The sequence below is a fragment of the Phascolarctos cinereus genome, unplaced genomic scaffold, assembly GCF_003287225.1.
Source record: "Phascolarctos cinereus isolate Bilbo 61053 unplaced genomic scaffold, phaCin_HiC Scaffold_2;HRSCAF=192, whole genome shotgun sequence".
Classification (NCBI taxonomy): Eukaryota; Metazoa; Chordata; class Mammalia; order Diprotodontia; family Phascolarctidae; genus Phascolarctos; species Phascolarctos cinereus.
The window spans coordinates 177,272,109-177,293,599 of NW_027555625.1; the positions used below are offsets into that span (position 1 = coordinate 177,272,109).

At 36.0% G+C, this 21,491-nt stretch overlaps 1 protein-coding gene across 6 annotated transcripts in view; it reads right to left on the bottom strand.

The window, feature by feature from the left end:
• Nucleotides 1–21,491, bottom strand: part of MCPH1 (microcephalin 1) — a 334,179-nt gene that overhangs the window by 269,949 nt on the left and 42,739 nt on the right. For 5 of the 6 annotated variants that reach the window (XR_002324216.2, XM_020985208.2, XM_078149738.1 and 2 more), the window contains 2 exons: nucleotides 20,127–20,207; nucleotides 15,439–16,632 (listed from right to left, as the gene is read on the bottom strand). Coding sequence is in view for 5 of the 6 variants with exons in the window: in XM_020985208.2 (XP_020840867.1) it covers nucleotides 15,439–16,632; nucleotides 20,127–20,207 (1,275 nt within the window). In the remaining variant the exon portion in view is untranslated. The remainder of the gene's footprint in view (nucleotides 1–15,438; nucleotides 16,633–20,126; nucleotides 20,208–21,491) is intronic. The other variant, XM_020985229.2, reaches the window with a different exon arrangement.

Below are 21,491 nucleotides of genomic sequence, written 5' to 3' on the forward strand. Positions count from 1 at the left end.
CCTATTGGGAACAAAATAAAGGAAAACAAAGCCCTTGTAACACATGCAAAACAAAGTCCCAACATTAATGCAGAAGAATGTAAATCTCATTCTTCACTCTGAGTCTAACAAGGAGCAGGCAACATATACACAAATGTATACAAAATATATATTTAATAAATACAAGGTAATTATGCGGGGGTGTAGCACCTGAGATCTCATAGATGTCGATGGTGGCATTAGGCGGAGCTTTGAAGGAAAGGAGATTCTAAGAGACAGAGGTACAGATGAAGACCTGAGGGATTTCCAGTGCAAATGAACAGAGACAGGAGATTGAATGCAAAAGGAGGGCATGGTGGTGAAAAACTGTAGTTCCTACTAGGTTGAGGCTGCTGAATTACTTGAGTTCAGGAGCTCTAAGCTGCAATAGCACTCAAGTCAATCAGGTGCCTGCACTAATTATAGAACAAATATGTTAAGTCCCCAGGAGCACAGCCCCACAAGCTAACTAAAGAGAGAAAAAATGGAGATGAAAGCTTCCATGCCAACCAGTACTGGGATCAGGCCCCTGAGAAGCTGCTGCACCTTAAGCCTGGGTGAGATAGGGAGAACTAGTTCTTTAAAAAAAAAATCAGCCACACTATTTTGGCTGGAAAGTAGAATAACTGAAGGGAAGTGATGGTTAATAAGGCTGCCTAGATGGAGAGACTAATCAGGAAACTTACAATAGTCTATATGAATGCCGATGAGGACCTAATAAGAAGGGATTGGACTTGAGAGAAGTTGTGGAGGTAGACAGAATAGACTAGATTGTGGGGTAAATGAGTGGGGCAGCTGAAGAGGGTTCTCAGGTTGCAGCATTGGGTGACTAAAAGGATGGTGATGTCCTTGCCCTGTAATAGGGAAAGTTCAAGCAAACAGGGAAAGCTCCCTACAATTTGGGAATTTCTAGCAAAAAACTGGAAATGAAGTGGAAGCCTACCATGTTAGGAATGGCTGAAGAAAATGCAGTGCATATGAATGTAATGGAATAATAGTTCAGCATAAGAAATAACAAAGTAATATTTCAAAAAAACCTGCAAGAATTGTTGAATGGGCTGTCAATCGTCAGGTTAGGTCAGTTTTACTTTTTTTCATTCCCAATGGAGCCTCACATCACAAGTACTTTGTTTTTCACGACTCAAATCTGGTTCCTAGGTATTATTTGGCGTTATTGTTAACCATTTGTCTTATGCCCAAGTTATACAACGGTAGAATAGAAACTGTGCATTACCCAAAATAAGCATCTAATAAAATGTTAAGTGAGATAGAATTACTTAAATGTGACAATTACCAAGATGTCCAAGTAAGTTTATTTTTAAAACAGAAAAAACTGAAATATTACAAACCAACTATTTATTCAGTAATAACTTACATGCAACTGTTTATATTATAAAAATAAAAATTCTGATTATTTCTGCAAGGGAATTTTGAGATTCACTTTATGTACTAATCATGTTAATTCCTTTTAACACTTCCCTTTGGTATTTATTAATTTTTTTTGGGGGGGGCGCTAGGCAATGGGGTTAAGTGACTTGCCCAGGGTCACACAGCTAGTGAATGTTATGTGTCTGACTCCACATTTGAACTCAGGTCCTCCTGACTCCAGGGCTGGTGCTCTATCCACTGCACCACCTAGCTGCCCCTAACACTTCCCTTTGGGCCAATGCCCTCTGCGATATTTGTCTGTATCCCTCAAAACTTATCTTTGCTAGTCTAAAATTATTAATTATCTTCTGACATATACATGCTATCAAATTATAAGCTGTAATTCATTTCATTATATATTATACACATCTTTTTGTCTTACCTTCTTTAAGAAACAAATGAGTTTAATCAATCTTTAATATTTAAATAAACAACTTCAACATAAGTCAAGTTATAAAAATACTCAAATCTCAAAGGGGTTATATTTAAAACTTTTATTTGAAAATTTTATATATAAAGACCAACTCATCATATTACAAAACTTTTCCATAGGCTGTTGACACATAGCTTTCACATAGTTAAGATTTTGTTAAGTTTTACCACTTTTATATTTGTTATAATAATTGGCAACCACAAAATTATCCCTCCCCCCAAAATCCATTTACCTCTGCTTCAATAACAATTGCAGGACAAGAAAAATCTATGAAATAACTCTCTCCTCAAAACTTTTAAGCACACATGTACTAGGAATTCATTCACAGCTTGCAAATATAAATCAAATAAAAGCCCGACTAGATGTAACAGCAGCCAAGAAAATGACAAGAGCTTTCCTTCGTGCAGCCCCCTCTATTACTTGGTTCTCATTCTCTACTTACATACATTTGTAGTGTATATACCTATGTCAGGGTATGTATGTATTTATAAGTGTGTGTATGTGTGTGTGTATACCCACATTTCAGTTAGACAAAAAAGTATTTATGAAGTGCTTACTATGTGTCACTTACTAAGTGCTGCGGATGCAAAAAGAGGCAAAAACATCCCCTGTTCTTAAGAAGCTAAGTCCTGATGGGAGAGACAACATGCAAACAACTATATACATACAAAATATATACATACATATACATGTATATATGTATGTGCATATACATACATGTGTGTGTGTTTGTATAAATATGGTAAATTGGAGATAATCTCAGAGGGAAAGTGCTTGCATTAAGAGGACCAAGAAAGACTTCTTAGAGAAGGTGGGATTTTGGTCGAGATCTGAATGAAACCAGGGAAGCCAGTAGGTAGTGGTGAGGAGGGAGAGAATTCTAGGCACAGAGGGAGAGCCAGGGGAGGCCCCACGTCAGGAGATAAGTGTCCTATTCAAAGAACAGCAAAGAGGCCTTTCCTACACGAAGAGGAGTAAAGAATAAGAAGAATGGAAAGGTAGGTAGAGGTTAGGTTATGAAGGTCTTTAAAAGCCAAAAATTTTAGGAGCCATCAGAATTTACTGGGGGAGGGGCAGTTTGGAGCATATGACATTGTCAGAACTGTGCCTTACAAAAGATCATTTTGGTAGCTAAGTGGAGGATGAACTAACTGGGGAGAAAATTGAGGAACAAGACACCAACAAGAAGGCTTTTGCAAAGGTTTGGTGGAGGTGTCCGAGGGAAACGGGCTTATGAAAGATACTGCAAAGGTAAAATTGGCAGGCCTTGGCAATAGGTTGGAGGCAGGGTGGGGTGGGGTGAGAGAGAATGAGGAGTCAAGGATGACACCTAGGCTTAGAGCCTGGGTAACTGAGAGGATGGTGATGCCCTTGAAAGTAACAGGAAAATTTAGGAGGGTATGGGGGGAATGATAACACTTTTCTTCTTCTAATACCCTCTACCATCTAACTTAGACTGACTCTCTAGTTACTTTAATTTCCACTAAAAACTGATTTTTTGGTTCTTTTTCCTTTGCTTATATTTCTAAACTCTATGATCTTATTTCATCCAAATTAACTCAATTCAAAAAAGAAAAATCACAAATAGGCTAAAACCTTTCAGGGAAAACAAAATAAAACTGAATAAAGCAATGTAGTTTTCCCTTACACAAGAAACTGCTGGAAAGTATTTCTTACATACCATACTCAACAAATTTTACATTTTAGCTATAAAATAATAGTGATGATTAGCTCTATACCAAATTTGGCCCTGAAGTACTCATGAGAAAACCAGCAAATCTTGGCACTTAGCGGCCGTTTTGCCAGCTCAGATTTGTTATTTCAACTGATTCCAAATCAAACTGGGATCATCACACTTGTTCATTCTTTAAGTTAAAAATTCCATAGCATACTACAAGTCTCTACATAAATTTGTCATAACTAAATGAGAAAAACTGAGAAGCAATTTGGTATATACTCTTCCCAAAAGTATACTGATACAGTTCTACTGAAAATGTATAATAAATATGTCTCCCAAAGAGGAAACAGCAAAAGCCTATGAGCATTAGGATAATAGGGGTCAAGGACTCTAGAGACTTATGAATACTGTATAGAGAAACACAGAGACTGAATTGGGAAGAAAAGCAGACACTTGAAAAGAATAGTACTAAAAAGAAAAAGACAAAAAAACAATATTGAGATTTCATAGCATTGGCCACAATACAAAGAAGGAACAGCAGATCAATCCATCAAACTATTACAGGAGAAACAGTTAGAAAACCAAGCACTGGTGTGTAGGTATGTTATACCATCTAATCTGCTTATTACATGATTTAGAAACACTCTTCAGACAAACTAAGACTTCAACTTGCAAGGTTAGCCAGAGGAAACAGGGTTCTACATGCCAGTGAGGAAAATGTATTAATTGCAGTAAATAAGTCAAATAACTAATTATACTATCTTAGTATTTACTTTTGATTGTACACTTCTGCTATTATGCTCCCTAACAGGCATTTATTAACATTTAATTCTTAATGAAATTTAAAAGCTAACCAGGACTGAGTAGCTGTTAGCCCAAACCATACAATTATCTTTTTTAAATTCAATAATAATCTCACACAAAGGTCGTAAATTACAGAAGCTCTAAATGTGAAAAAACAGCCTGTTTCAAAGAAATAGTGATAGGTACAATCTGCTATTTATTTAAATGGTCGATCAAAGTAAAAATTCATTTAATAGCAATCATTTTTTTTTACTCACATACTATATTTGTTCACATAATGTTTGACTTCACATAATGATCACAGCCCTCTTCCAGTACAGGAAAGTAGGTAAAGATAATTTCCCTCCCTAAGTAGCACATGATTGCTTTGTTACAGTAAATCACCTGACTGCTATCACAGCTGCACAATCTGTACCACCGGAGATCACTGCTTGAACATTAGTGGCTGACTGACATCACTTTGGTAAACACTGACAACTAACAATGTATCTAGTGTTTTCAAAAATGTCAGCACTTTCTTTTCTTTTCAATCTAAATTTTAAAGGCTGTTGTAATTTTATTAAAAACCTTTTATTTCTCACTTTATTTTTGGATAAACAAAGGTAGAACAAATGAGAGAATCCTGGGATGGTAGAATTCCCAGATCTGAACATTGAGACTAATAAAATCAACATCTCTAGCCAGGGATAAAGAGCTGGGCACTACTGGGCACTCAGGGTGTCTCCTGGAATTATTTTAGGTAGAAGAAACAGGAGATATATCAGTACTTATACAATTTTGATTAATTTGTTTATCTTTCTTAGACAAGGATTCTTGAGAATTGACAATTTAAAGTATCATACTACTGAAAGCTGTGTAATTTCTAATTTTGTGACATCAAATTTTAAAGCAGATTTCTTCTCAACATGAAACTCCAGGAAAGAATTCATCTGTTAGGATGATTATTACTTTCTGGAACTACATGAGCTTAAATTTTGTAGATATTAAGATGTCCAATTTGGGAAACATCACACTGGTTGGCAGCATCTTAAAAAGAAAAGATAATAACACATTTAAACAATTTTTTTAAACTCAAGAGGTATTAATTATGTACATCAACTTCTGACCTTATTGCTGCTAAGCTCTCTTCCCACTCTCAAATTCTGTGATTTTGATTATAGCATTATGCCCAAACCTCTTTAGTGTACTATAAAAAAGAATACTGTTAAAACTATATTTATAGGGCAGTTATAGTTAGTCTTATAACTTACATTTTTAAATATAGAGAGTAAGAGAGAGCAATTATTTAAAATACTATTGTTAAATACACCTCCAGCTTCATAGGGCCTGCCTTACCTGCACTTTACCATCACTTCCATTCTGGGCAGGTACCTTGCTACCCCCCCCCCTTACTTCCTCTCCCTGGACCAATCCCTAGTAGTTTTCAGCCACACAGAGCTTCCTGACACACCAGGACAATTCTACCTAAGGATAATGATAGCATACTGGAACTATTCTTCATGATTAACATACTTCTAACCCATCATACTTAACCCCATTTTAGTGATTCTGAATAATCAGTTGCCACTGTTCAAACCTGACTATCCCCCATGAGCCCCACCTCCCCCTACCTTATTCCTGTTCCCCTCACTTTAAACCACATCCTCCAACATCCCAACATAAAACTACCCAATCCTTCCACTATGCTCTCTAGAATACCTGCTCTACAGCTAAAAACAAACACAAAAACTACATTTCATCTTAAATCTCTTCTTTCTTGTTCCCTCCATCTTCTTGCACTTAGAACTGGTTCCCTCCTGATAACACAGCTTCCCTGGCTACCTTTCCCAGCACTTGGCTGCACTTCCACTTATCTCCTTGACTGGATGGTCACGGTGGAGTTGGATTACCCCTTGCTTCCCACTGCAATTCTAGGCTCTTCCTCTACCAGTAACCACTCCGTAACTTCTTTGAGATTCACTAAATCGATATTTATCATCCAATCAAAATTCTGGTGCCTGTTGTCTATAGACTTCCAGGACTCTCCTTCCTTCCACAGTGAATTCAGTGCCTGGCTGACAGACTTTCTCTCCTGCCTTCATTGCCAGAGAACTTCAATATACATACTTACACAACACCCTAACCTTCCAATTCCTCAACTAACTCACTTATCATGACTTCTACCCCACCCATAGCTACATACAAAGACAGTTATATTCTTGATGCTGCTATCATGCCCAAGACTTCTACATCCATGTTTACGATCTCTGAAATTCCTTTATTTGATCACAGTCTGTTGTCATTCTACCTCTCTCTGCCTTGCAACTCTATACCCTATTCTTTGTCCTCAATAGGACCTTCAATTCCTCCACTCCACAGTCTTTTCCTTCCTTACTCATCCTGACCCTTGATGAATTGGTTCAACTTTACACTATAATTTTCTCTCTAGTCCTCTGTCCCTTTATGAAAAAATCTGATCCTCAGCCTTGAATTTCTCCTATCTGGGGCCTTTATTCCTATTCAGATGCTGCTCAACAAAGATGGAGAAAATCATGAGACTGTGCTAACTGGGTCAACTATAAGTTTATGTTATGAATCTCAATTGGGCGCTCACCATGGCAATCTTTTTATATCTTATTTGATTCACTATCCCACTTACCAAAGTAGCTTTTTTAAACCTTTTAATACCTCCTCTAGCCTCCCAAAGCTCCCTCTCACCCCACCCTATTAGCTGAGAACCTTGCCTCATATTTCACTAAACCGAGAGCTCAATTCTCAGAGAGCTCCTTCCCTTATCTCATATCACTCAGATGCCTTCAGCTCCTCCTCCACCCGTTTGACACAAAAAGGTGGCTCTTTTAGACAAGGCAAAACCTTCTACACATACAAATGATTCCACCATTACATCTCTCCTTCCCTAGCAGACTGCCCCCTTTATCAACCCTACTCTCATTAATCTTTTAATTGCTCCCTCTCTACTAGCTCCCTCTTGTACTTCCTACAAACACATCCATTTCTCCTCCACCCTCAAACCCCCCCCTCACTTAATCTGTCCATCCCCACCATGTATAGTCCTATATCCCTCTTATCTAAATTCCAAGACAAAGCCATCTCCAATAAGTGCTTCCATTTCCTCTCCTCTCATTCCTCTCACACTCTTTATAGTTTGGCTTCTGACCTCTTCATCTAATCAAAAGTTCTCTCCCAAATCACTAATGATCGCTTAATTAACAAACTGAATGACCTTTTCTCAATCTTCATCCTTTTTTTGGGGGGGGGGGTTAGGCAATGGGGTTAAGTAACTTGCCCAGGGTCAACAGCTACTAAGTGTCAAGTGTTTGGTCTGAGGCCAGATTTCAACTCAGGTCCTCCTGAATCCAGGGCTGGTGTGCCACCTAGCTTCCCCCTTCATTCTTTTTTTTGTTTCTTTTTTTTTTTTAACAAGCATTTATTAAAAACTTACTATAGGCCAGACCCTGTGCTAAGCACTTTACAAATATTATCTCATAACATTTACAAATTTATCCCATTATCTCTCCTCATAACAACGTTGGGAGATAGACATATTATTATCCACATCTTCTAGTTAAGGAAACCGAAGCCACAGAAGTTAAATTACTTGGCCTGGGCCATACAACTATTAAGTATCTGAGGCTGGATTTGACCTCAGAGGTCTTTGTGATTCTGGGTTCAGAGCTCTATCCACTATGCCACTTCTCTGAAGCCTTTGACACTATTGATTCTTTTCTTATTAATATTCTCTCTAGGTTTTCATCATACATGTCTGACTGCTTCTTCTCTGTCATCTTTGCTGGATTTTCAATCATGTCATGTCTGACTGTGGAGGTCCCCCAAGGCTTTGTACTGGACCCTCCTTTCTTCTGATGAGATTTACTGATTTCATCAGCCCCCAAGGTTTCAAATATCACTTCTATGTAGATGATTCTCAGATCTACCTTTCCAGACCTAACCTCTCTGCTGATCTCAAATCTCCAACTGCTTACTGGACATCTTGAATTGAATGGCCCACAGACATCTTAAACTCAACAGGTACAAAACTGAACTCACTATCTTTTCCCCCAAAATTCTCCCTTCTTCCTAACTTCCCTAGACTATTGAGGGTACCACCATCCTCCCACTCAATAAGATTCGCAATCTAGGTGCTATCCTTTACTCCTTATTGTCTCTAACCTCCTATATCAAATCAGGTGCAAAGTCCCATGGTTCCTACCTTCATAAAATCTCTTGTCTACAAGACACCCTTGTCAGGATAAGCCACCTGATAGACCTGCCCATATGGACACTAAAACAGAACTGTGTAATATCTATAGCTGTAGGAAACCATCAAAACCTACCCCCTCTAATCAGGTCTAGGATAAAACATGGACCTTATAGGTCTTGATCTGGAACCATCAACAACTAAATACTGTACATTTAGCTAGCTATACGGTTTGCAAAATACTTTACATACCTCACACCTTTTACAACATCCCTGGTGGCACGGGTATTGTTTCCACTTTACAAAAGAGATAACAGGCTGAGACAGATGAAATTATTTGCCCAAGGTTACACAGCTACTAAGGGTCAGAGAACGGAATTCAAACCCAGGTCTTTCTGACTCCAAGTCTCTAAGCATTACCATGCAGCTTACACTCATCCATTTATCAAAATACAGCAAAAGACAACAAAATTGAATATTGGTGAAGTTACGGAAAAACAGTGATACCAGCAGAACAATGTATTAGTTCAATTTCAATCTTTTTGAGAAAACACTGTAAAATTATGCAGTAAGAATTACAGAAACGCTGTGTGACCCTAGGCAAGTCACTTAACCCTGACTGCCTCATCAACAAGCAAGAAACAAAAAAAGAATTACAGAAATGTTCATACCCTTTGCCCCAACAACTCCTTTTCTGGCATAAACCTAAGGAGATTTACTGATTAGGAAAAAAGACCTACTTGTACAAACATAATCCTAGCAGCACCATTTGTAAAATCACAAATACACATACCCCCAGGCTAAAATGTAACCAAAAATTGGGGAATTATCAAACAAATTACGATCTGTGAATGTAATAGATCAAAGAATCATATGATTTGGGCTGGACTTCAAGTCAGAGTTACCCAGTCCAATGTCCACACTTTGTACATGAAGACATCAAGGCCCAACTTGCCTTCAGTTAGAACGAGAATAAGTATCTGAGTCAGGATACAAGCACAGGCTTGCTGATTTCAAACATAATACTTTTTGCACCATACTGATACTGCCTTTCCTGTAATACCACTGCACCATAAAAAAAAGACAACTATAGAGAAACACAGGAGTATTTATGAGAAGTGATACTGAATGAATAATAATAACTATTATTATAAACAGGTAACATTTGTGTATATAGCCTTCTGAAGTTTGGAAAATACTTCAGACATTATCTCATTTGGTTCTCACAACAGCCCTGTAAGATGATGGTTTTTATTATTCCCACTTTACAGATGAGGAAAAAAGAGCCACAATAACATACACACTTGACTATATAAATAATCACAACAGCAGCAACGAAATCCTAATAGCTCACGAAGAAAAGTTCAAAAGGAATTACAGAAACAAATTAGCAGAGGTTGCTATGACCACGTAAAGCTAACAAACACTTCAAGAAGAAATCAAACTGAACTTTAGGGTTACAGACACAATAGTTCACAACACTTTGTTGTTCTTTCTTTTATTTGTTTCTTGCTATATACACTGAATTTGTCAACAGACTTTAAAAATTATTTAAAAGAACTGAAAATTAAGATATTGAATAGGGCTTTGATTTCCCTTAAGAGATAACTCCTACTCCAGAATCAAAGGATCACAGAGTTAGAGCTGAAAGGGACTTGAGCAATTTAGTCTAATTCCCTCCAGGGGAAACTGAGACCCAGAGAGATTAAATGATTTGCCCCAGGGTCACATAACTAGTGTAAATATATACGGTGATATTTTAACCAAAGCCTTTGAGGCCACAAGCCCAGTGTCTTATCTTTTACATGACACTGTGTATCAAACCCTTGCTCCCTTATTCTATCACCTCTTCTTATTCCTCGACAAATCTAACCCTGGATTATTCATACAAACCACTTCCTTCCCTCCTCCATTCCTGCTATTCATTTGCTGTTGAACAGGGGTTGGGAGAAGCCCTTCAAACATGCTAAATTGCTTTCTCTTCCTATGTGATGGTTCTTTCTCTGCTACCTACAAACATGCCCAAGTCTCCCTCAACCTTAAAAAACTCATTAGACCCTGACTCAAGATATCCTCTTATATACCTCACATCTTTCTCTAGCAAATTCCCTCATTTTTTCTCCTCTCATTCACTTGCAACCCTTTGCAATCTGAGTTCAGAATTTATCATTCAACTGAACCTACTTGCTTCAAAGTTACCAATGAATACTTGTCATATTTGATGAGCTTTTCTCAAACTTTCTTGACCTTTCTTGTAACATTTAATTCAGTTGATCACTCTCTCCTCCTAGATATTCTCTCCTTTCTGTGTTTTCATGATGCTGGTCTATCTGGCTTCTCCTCTCTGATCACACCTCTATCAATTTTGCTGGGTCATAATCCCTATCCTGCACCTTCCCTGTAGGTAAATACACTTCATTGCTGTCCTGGGCCTTCTTTTCTCTCTATACCAGGGGTTCTTACCCTTGTGTCCACAGACCTCCAAAGAGTCCATGGATAGATTTCATTGGGTCCATGAACTTGAAAATTTTAGATCTCTATTTTCATTCACTCTAAAATTGAGCATTTTCTTCAATTAAGAATTTTTAAAAATTATTCTAAGAATAACATAGCTTCACTAGATTGCCAAAGGAGTATACAACACAAAAAATATTAAGCCTGTGTCTACCCTGGTGACCTCATTAGCTCCTATTCATTTACTGTCACTTTGCAAATGATAATTATATACAGATAAGTAACAACATTGCTTTAAATGCCTACATCAAAGACTACAGATAGTGTTACTATGGCTTTAAAAATTCAGATAGAATGTTGAGAAGATTGAAGATGCAGTTGAGAAATATCTACCCAGGGAGTCAGAAGGTATGTGTGCTTATTTTTTCTTCTTAGGGATCTATAAAAAGTCAGTTGAGAAAATGACTTAAGGTGAATCATTTCTCCATGAACAGAAATGGAGGTGTTTATCTGTGATTCATGAGGATCTAATATCTATGTAACAAAGAGATGGGGCAGCTAGGTGGTGCAATGGATAGAGCACTGGCCCTGGAGTCAGGAGGATCTGAGTTCAGATCTGGCCTCAGACACACAATCCTCACAAGCTGTGTAAGTCTGGGCAAGTCACTTAATCCCAACTGACCCCACACACACACGCGCGCGCACACACACACACACACACACACACACACACACACACACACACACACGCATGAAGGTATCTTACATTTTATTTTATGAGAAGAGCTTTTAAAAGGAATTTTACAAAAATTCTGTGAGGAGCTAACAGTACAATGCATTCTGGGAAAGACTGTATCCCATATTTATTGATGAGAAAGCAAAAAAGAAAGCACTAATCCTTAAAAAAAAAAAAAGAAGAAGAAGACATTTTAAGATCCTTTAAGCATTATCTAGAGCGAATTGAATGAGACTGAGTTTCTAGAGAACTGGAGTCAACTACTACTATCTAGAGCGAATTGAATGAGACTGAGTTTCTAGAGAACTGGAGTCAACTACTACTATTTGACTAGTGATGACACTGGTAAAAGGAAAAATATGGTAAACAGTTTTACATAAATACACATACACATATATACATTTATTACTGCTCTCATTTGTTAACAGACTAAGATGTTAAAATTTAAACAAGAATTATGGGAAAGAGGTCTTTATTTTTAACTCATCAAATAATTATAATTTAATGAACTAGAGTGGGAGCTTGAGCTAATCAGTTAAGTATTGATAAGAGACTGAAGACATATTAATAGGAAATAAATTATCTAATATACTCCTGTATTGATACAGAGCTCTGGATTAGTAAATTAAATAAATAGCAATGAGTTGAATGGCAGGCAGAGGCTTAGTAACCTACCAGTGAGGGCAGTCAGACCCCAGATACTATACACCTGTTATATGTGGGGATCACATAGGGCTTTCCTTCATCTCATACTTCTCATATACATACGTACACACACAGTTTTTTCCCTAATGCACAGGTCTGACCAAGACACTTTGCTATTCAATCAACTATAGTGGATCCCTATAGATCAAATATGAACTCCTCTGTTAGGCACTTAAAGCTCTTCCCAATCTTGCCCCAACCTACATTTCTAGCCACAGTACACATTACTTCCCTCCATGTGCTCTACATTCCAACCATATCTATATTCTTGCCATTTTTCATACGTAATACTCCATCTCTCCTTTCCATGCCTTTGTAATAGATATCACCTATGCCTAGAATAAATGAATTTATTAATTTATTAAGCACTATGTGCCTTGCAAGCACTGTGCTAAGCAGGGATAAAAAAAAAAAATCAAGGGCAGTCACTGGCCTCAAAAAGCTTACTTTCCTACAGGGGAGACAATATTCATAAAGGAGTTCACTTCTTAGAACCCCCGTTTTTTTTAAGGCTCAGTTCATCATCTTCTACATAGAGCCTTCTGGCCTCCCACTCTTATTTGTTTGTGCCTCCTCTTCCCACTATCTCCCTGAAAAAAAAAATCTTGTACATGCTTTATGTTTTGTATACAAATACATACATATCTATATGTATGTATGCATGTATGTACATATACATGTTGTCTGCTCTCATTAGAATGCTCCTTTTGCCTTTGGATCACCAGCATCTAGTACAATTATAGTTCCTGGAACATAGTAGGCACTTAATACATGTTGATGATTGATATTTGGCACTTAAAGCTTTTTCGAATCTGATCCCAACCTAACTGATTATGTATAACTCTCCTCCATATATTCCATGATCCAACTAAAATACATTCTTCCTGTTTATCATACAAGACACTATCTCTCATCTGTTTCTTTGTACTGCCTATTTTCTACAGCTGGCATACACATTCTCCTTAATTCTACCTTGGAATTTCCTAGTTTCTTTCAAGACTCAGCTCAAATACCATCTTCTACATAAAGACTTTCCTGATCTCCCTACTGACTGGTGCCTTCCCATAACCCCATCCCAATCACCTTTTATTTGTTTTACACATATCAATATATGTACTGATTGTCTCTTCCAAAAGAATATAAGCTCCTGATGTCAAGAACATTTTCACTTTGGGCTTTCTACCTCCAATGCCTTAAGTGGTACCTGGCATATAAAAGGTAATAAATATTTGCTGACTGACTTTATCTGGGCAATAACTTTTCTCCTTCAATTCTTCTTTTCAATACACACGTATATATTATCTCAAGTAAATGGAAAACCTACATTGATTCTATATAGGATACAGCATGGGAGAGTATTCTAATACCAGCTTCAATAGTCCCTCTAAGAGACAACATATACTGTTATCCGTTGGAGAGAGATAAGTAAGGTATTGAACAGACTACAAGAGAACTTCTCTTCTCAGTGACTGAGTTAATTGTCAATGAAACAGTCTGACAAGACATTTCCTAAGAGACCTAAACCTGCCACAATAGTAGAAAGAACACTTAACGTATCAAGACACTTCTATTCTATGCCAAATTTACAAACCACTCAAAATTAAAAGCCCAACTGTGATCACAACAAATATGTCAGCAGCAATTATTGGGACTAACTTAAAATTTCATGACACTATCATCAAGTGGGAATATTTTCATGTTAATATTAAAGATTAGAGGTGAAAATATAATGATAAGATGTTTATTCTATTTGAAAGAATATTTTTAGCTCTGGAGACTATTAGGCAGAAGGGAAAAAAAACCTAGCACTTCTACAGTTGTTTCAATTTTCAATATTTTGAATAATTTGTCTTCCCCAGGTATAGAAAAAAGTAGCTAAGCCCTTTCTTCGAAAAAGAAAAATGGTAGGACAGTTAAGTAATTTTATCAGATTTTAACCTAAATTGCAGGCAGGGGACTGAGGTAAAGATTTCTTGAATTCCGATTTGATTTACACCTATAGGTATCAAAAAAACCAACGAATCTAATTTTTCAATTTCCTCTTTCCAATGCCCATCACAGTTTTAATAGTAGATAACAGGGATTCTAAATAGGTTAACTATCTAATAAAGAACTATAACAAAAATTTGCTTTAAAACAACATATTTAAAACTAAATTCACTCCATGTCAAACCCTAGCAACAGAAACCTCAAACAGGTGCACAAATTGTTGAGCTACGCTAGAATTTCATTATAATGAATACTGCTCAAAGTAAGATCAAAACATTTGGTTCCATTTAAAAATTATTAATAAGATTAACTAGCATCACCTATGTATGCCTAAGATACAAATATGAGGTTACATGGTATCAAGGAAAATATATTGGATTCAGCTTCCAAAGGCATGAGTTCAAATCCTACCTCTATTACTATTTAAATTAACCCCCTGTGAGGCAGAATAGGACTGCCAAATTAATTGGTCACAGATCCTTCTTTTCCCCTTCTGGAATCAAATGTTTATGCTTTGATTGTTCTCATCTAAACATAATTACTCCTTTTTTGCCCATGACTGAAGCCCAACTAAATGTGGTTTTAAGTTTTCCCTTTCAAAAGTGCTAGCTAGGTGTGTGGTATTTTTCCATTGTGGAGAATGGCTACTACATAGACAAATACTGATGAAAGCAGTAACAATACTGAATTATTCTTTGCAGAGGATAGCATAACAAAATTTTTAAAAACCACATCATTAACCCCAAGACAGACTTAGAACTACATTCAAATACAAAGAATTTAACTAATATTCCTAGAAATTCTGAGTAAAAATAACTAAAATTCATTTGAATAAACCCTGATGTATCATTAGTTTGTGTTGCTATTTTATTATTTAGAGGCCAGGACCTGCAAGGTAAGACATTATTGAAAAGTGCAATGAATGTATAAGACGTATGTTATTTGTTATATATCCTTATAACAAAGGTACTTGGGGAAAAAAGAGGTTCACATACTTTGAATACATCTGGAGGGATTTTCCATTTCTTTCATTGATTTCTCCTGAGCAGCACCACTTTTGAAAATGAAGTTATGATCTTGTTTTTCATTTTCACAAGAGTTCAACATTTCAGAGTTTATGTTTTCTCTCTTTTGTATGGTCATAGGAATAATCAGTTCTTTCTTACTGATAAGGACTTCTTTATCATTTCCTTCCAAAGCAATTAAAGCATCACAAGGTTCTCTTCCCAAACAGGCACTCATAAGAACTGATTCTTCAGTAGTATGAAGAGAGTTATTTCCACTTATGACTATGTTTCTTCCTCTTTCCTGAGAATCAGTTTCACTATAACATCCTAAGGTTTCTTTTGCATCAGATACTTCACTATATGGATTGCAATTCAAGTTTACATTTCTTTCATAAGTGGGAAGTTTCTTGAGCCTGTAGTTATTTTCCTCCACTAAATTATCACTTGTTAGAATCAGTTTCATTTTTTCACTAAAGCTGGGATAATCAGTGTTTTCTAATATGCTTTGTTTTTTACTCCTGTAGACACTTCTTTGGTGGTTTAAATGTGAAGGGCTTTCTAATATATGCTGAAGTTCAAAAGTACAATTCCTTGAATTCCCTTCTTTCAGATTAGTAGGTGAAAAATAATCATCATATACTGCTTCTTTGCAGGCTGGAGATATCTTTACAGTACTCGTCATCACCTCTAAAAAGTTTTCAGTCTTACCTAGATGCAATTTCGGACTGGTAAATCTCATTTTTGACTTCTTTTTCCTTGATTTTTGTTTTGAAGGAAAATTTAAATGCATTAAACTTCTCAATTGTTTTTCTGAAGAATTTGTAGGACCTGGACTTCTTACAGAGTGGGTTTTTGCTACAGCTAAAGAAGGGGATAGATAATCCTGGTCATTAAATATTTCCTTAGATATTCCTTCAAATTGTGTTTTTTCAAGAGTGAGCATTTCAGTCATCAAAGTGCTTTGGAAATTCCTTTTTTCTGTAGGAAGGGTACTCTTAGATCTCTGAGGTGTTACTGTACCAAAGAGAGTATTAGATGCAGTTTTTGTTATAGGTGAAGAAAGACAAGCATCAGTTTTAGCTTTATGAATGCAATTCTCTGACTTCATCTTACATTTCCTGCGTTCACAGTTTCTCCAAATATCATCAAAGGATGTATTTAAAACATCAGAAATGGATTCATCTGTAAGATATTGATAAAGCATTCAAACATCAATAAAAAAAACAATGCAATTACTTAAACAAAAATTTTAATCAGTTAGTTTTAAGGCATGGCTGCTGATATTACCAATAAAGCCCGCTTGGAAGACATAAAAATTTTATTTAAAATAACTAGAACGGGGGCAGCGAGGTGGCACAGTGGATAAAGCTCCGGCCATGGAGTCAGGAGGACCTGAGTTCAAATGACACTTACTAGCTGTCTGACCCTGGGCAAGTCACTTAACCCCAACTGTCTCACCCAACCCCAAAACAAAACAAAAAACAAAATAAACAAATAAATAAATAAAATAACTAGGATGTATAAAATACTTTGGAATCTACCTACCAATACATACTCAGGAGCTATGCAAATACAACTATAAAACACTGCTTGCAAAAATAAAGATAAGCCTAATTAGAAAAATATTAATTGCTGATGAATAGACTGTGAGCCACTACGAAAATTATAATACCACCTAAATTAATTAATTTATACAATGCCATACTGATCAAACTACCAAAAAATTACATTGCAGAACCAGACAAAAAAATAACGGAGGAACAAAAGGTCAAGAATCTCAAGGGAAATAATGTAAAAAAAATTTGAGAAGGAAGGGGGCCCAGTAGTACTAGATCTCAAACCATACTAGAAGGAAACGACCATCAAAACAATTTGGTACTGGTTAAAAAATAAAGAGGTTGACCACTGGAAACGATTAGGTACACTCTATAGCAAAGCAAAATTACCTAGTAATTTAGTGTTTAGTAAACTCAAAGAACACAGCTACTAGGGAATGGCCTCACTCTTTAGACAGTGATCTGCATACATTAGATTTAGACCAACACCTCATACCACATACCAAAATAGGTCAATAAGCTGTACATGCCTTTTGACTCAGCTATACCATTATTATTAGCTCTATACCCCAAAGAGAATAAAGAAATGAGAAAAGGGAACTATAGGGAACTATACATACAAATCTATAGCAACTTGCTGAAGCATCAAAATACTGAAAACTAAGAGGGTAACCACCAATGGGGAACAGTGGAATAAATTATGGTAAATGAATGTAATGGAATAATATTGTGGTGTAAGAAATTATGAAAGGGACAGTTTCAGACAAAACTAGTAAGATTTGCATGAACTGATAAGGAATGAAGTGAGTTGAACTAGGAGAACAGTTTGTACTATAACAGCAATGCAAAAATGAACAATTTTGAAAGTCTTAACTAAACACAGTGATCACCTATAAGCACTGCCATTTACTAGGTATGTGACTTTGGCCAAGTCACTTCACTTCTTTAACGGCAATAGTAAATCAGAGGTACTACTCATGTTATCCGCACTTAGAGGATTTTTTGTAAGGAAAACTTTGTAAGCCTGGAAACATGATATTATTCATATACAGTATTATACACTGATGTCAGTCTAATCCTAAAACACATCTTTAGACATGTCACTTACCTATTCAAGAACATAAGTGTTCCCTGTTCCATATCAAAATAAGCTAAATTTTGACTAATGTGGAAATAGTTTAATCTGGTTGTACATGTATACTCTTATCAGATTGTATGCAGTCTTGTGGAGGGGGGGAAATTTAGAATTCAAAATCTTATAAAAGTGAATGTTGAAAACTAAAAATAAATAAATAATTTTAACAAAATAAATTAAATTTCCGTGCCTGGTTTTCAAGACCTTTTAAAATATAAGCCCTAACTTATCTCAACTCCCTCTACTCCAATCAGGCAAGTCTCTCCACACCCTCCCTCAGACATTGAGAGGTACCTGGGTTCAAACACCATCTCTGACACTTATGTTTTAACTATGTGACTATGCACAAGTCACAACCTCTCCGTCAACTTCCTTAATTGCAGAATAGAAAAACAATACTGGTAGCACTTACCTCATGCAGCTGTGATAATCAAATGTCATAACATCAGTAAAGTTAACTGCAAATCTTAGAAAACTACATAAATATCAGGTGCCATCATCCCAAATTCCTTGTCTTTTCTTATATTGTTCTCCTGACTTGGAGTGAAAATTTTCATTTCTGCGTAAGCAAACTACCTATTGCTCAAGGCCTAGTTCAAGTTCTGTCATCTCATTCAGGAAGCCTTCCCTGACTACTTCAGGCCATACCATTATTTCCCTATCTTATATTCTTATTACGCTCAGACTCAGTGCTACCCAATTTCAGATTAACTGTCCTCTGTTTTCTTTGAATTAGTTTTGTTTCCAATTACATTTTTTTTGCAAGTGCTTTGACAGCACAAGCCAGGTTTGATATTCTATTGTCTTGTCTGAAGTTGCGTACAAGGTACTCCTTCATGCTGAACAGGCTAAGATGACGAATACCCCATTTTAAGAAGAGGATCATAGGATCATAGACTGAGACCTGGAAAAGGTCTTAATACAAATGCTTTTCAAATCAATTAAATTTCCTAGAGGAGACAAGCTACATAAAGTCATTCTTTCCTACTAAAGTAATTCTCTATTTTTAATTTGACCTGCTAAACAATTCTTCACTCTTCATAAAACTACTAAGTCTAAGTTATATCCCACATATTAAAGGTGAAAGCATAGCAACTAAAATCGAGTACTCTCTTGGTACTGGGTTCAAGCAGAGATAACAGAATATGCTTACATCTTTATTCTGTACAATCTCTGTTTGATAGGATGTACTTCTTTTGTTCTTAACTTGAAAGAAAAAAAATTTATTTCCTTGTAAGAATTCTGAGCTTGCAGTTTGTCACTGGATTGACTTCAATGTCAAGGAATTCTAAAAATTTTCATTTACTACATAACCTTAGCACTCTGAGAGGCATTGAGTAAATTACACTTACTGAGCACTGCTGTGTGCAGAGCAACAGATCTTGTCCTGTTGAGACTGCTTAAAAGTCTATTACAACTAGTAAAAAACCTGTAAACATGAGATCTAATCATCCAGTGCACTTCCATGCAGGGAAAAAAAATATCAAGAAAAATCTTAATCAGTCATCTTATTTCCATTGCCTTGTCACTAATCTACATGTTTTAGTTAATAAGTTTCTCTATCTCCCAAATTCACTAAAGATCTTTCTTTGTTGGTCCTATGCAAAATATTATTCAAAACAATTTTTCCTTAGGTCTTCTACGGTTCTCAGGATCACACTGTTTAAACTGTACACAAAATAGTTTATACAAGACCATAGAAGAAAAAAATTGATATGGTGCCAGAAAGCAAACTCCTGGGGGGGAACACAACAAGAATGAAAAAGGAAGGTTTTACCTCAAGTGGTTTCTCATGACCTAGTTTCATTAGGATTCTTACATTACAGCCTTTAAAAGGGGAAATAACAATTTTTGACATTTTTATCTTGCTCAATAATTAGCTGAGTTGGTCATACACATAAACAACCGATTCAAAGATGATCTGAACTTAAACTTTTGGGTAACAAGCAATTAAAAGAAAAACTAGTTTTAAAATAATTGTTTACCTGATTGCGAAGTGTTAAGTGATGTATTCAAACATGTTCCAGATGAAGATGGGTCTGAATTAAGAGCAAGCATTTGAGAAACTAAAAAATAAGATAAAGATTTTGTAAGTACAACAAATTCTATTTGAACATATCCGTTACCTACTAACTTTATATTCAACATCAAATTTTCTTACATGAACTAGTTCTATTTTTCTGTAAGTCATATATATAGTCTTACCCACATCAATTTATTCTTTATATTTCAAATTCCAAATTTACCACAAAACAAGTACAAAATACTAACATCCTACCCAAATCTATTCCAGACAACTCAGCACTAAATATTTCTGTGACCATAAAAAATTATTTATACTTCAACAAAGCATAAAATCATAGAAACTTAAGAGTTGGAAGGGACCTTAAAAAGTTATCCTTCCCATCTGCAGGCAGGATCTCAAACAAATAAATTAAACCCATTCAAAACAATATGTTAATTTGATTTGGCTTATTACATCCATGGGCTGGCACTAATAGTGGTTCTCTCTTAAAATACTAAAGTCAGGAACCAAAAAGGACATTACTGCATTAACCAAAATGCAATTATATATGTCTTCAAAGACAGAAGAAAGGTAAAATGAGGGTATATCAAAGATGATTCTACTCACTAAGAGACAATATGAAAAATAATAAGGTACAAGAGAGGAAAATTAAGGATTCTAGTTTCAAATATTCTAATTTGCAATACCTCTTACTAGTCATAGGATGAGAGATTAGAGAAAAGTTCAAAGGATCACCTAGAGAGTGTTGGAAGCAACCCTGGGGTCATTTCATTCAACTCCCTCAATTTACAAATGAAGAAACCAAAGCCCTGAGAGGTTAAGTCAATTCCTCAAAGTCACAGACAGGCAAATAGTAAGGCTGGAATTTGAACCCAGGTCCTCTGTTTTCGTAATCTAGTTCTTTTCATAGAACCACACTAAAAGTAGCCTGTGTTGTAGACAAATAAACAGACGGGAATTTTTGTTAATATCTTGAACCTTGATGGCTACTTGAAGGCTTTCCCTCACCTACGACATATACCATACTAATCAGAGCTTCTTTTTCAGGGGATCTTCCTACAAATAGGAAGGACTTCATATATTAAAAGAAAATTCTAACTTACAAAACTACGTGTGTGATGATGGCACAAAAGGATTCATTGCTGATTTCCAGAAATAGCATTTCCCTTATACATCATCTCTAAATTATTAACTACTTGGGGACATCCTAGAGATAGAAAACATAAGAAGGTACTATCAACTGAAAATAATCAGTATTAAAATATCTATGATCGTTTATTATTCAAAGGGAAAATATAACACCATTTTATAAGCAAGGTGCAAG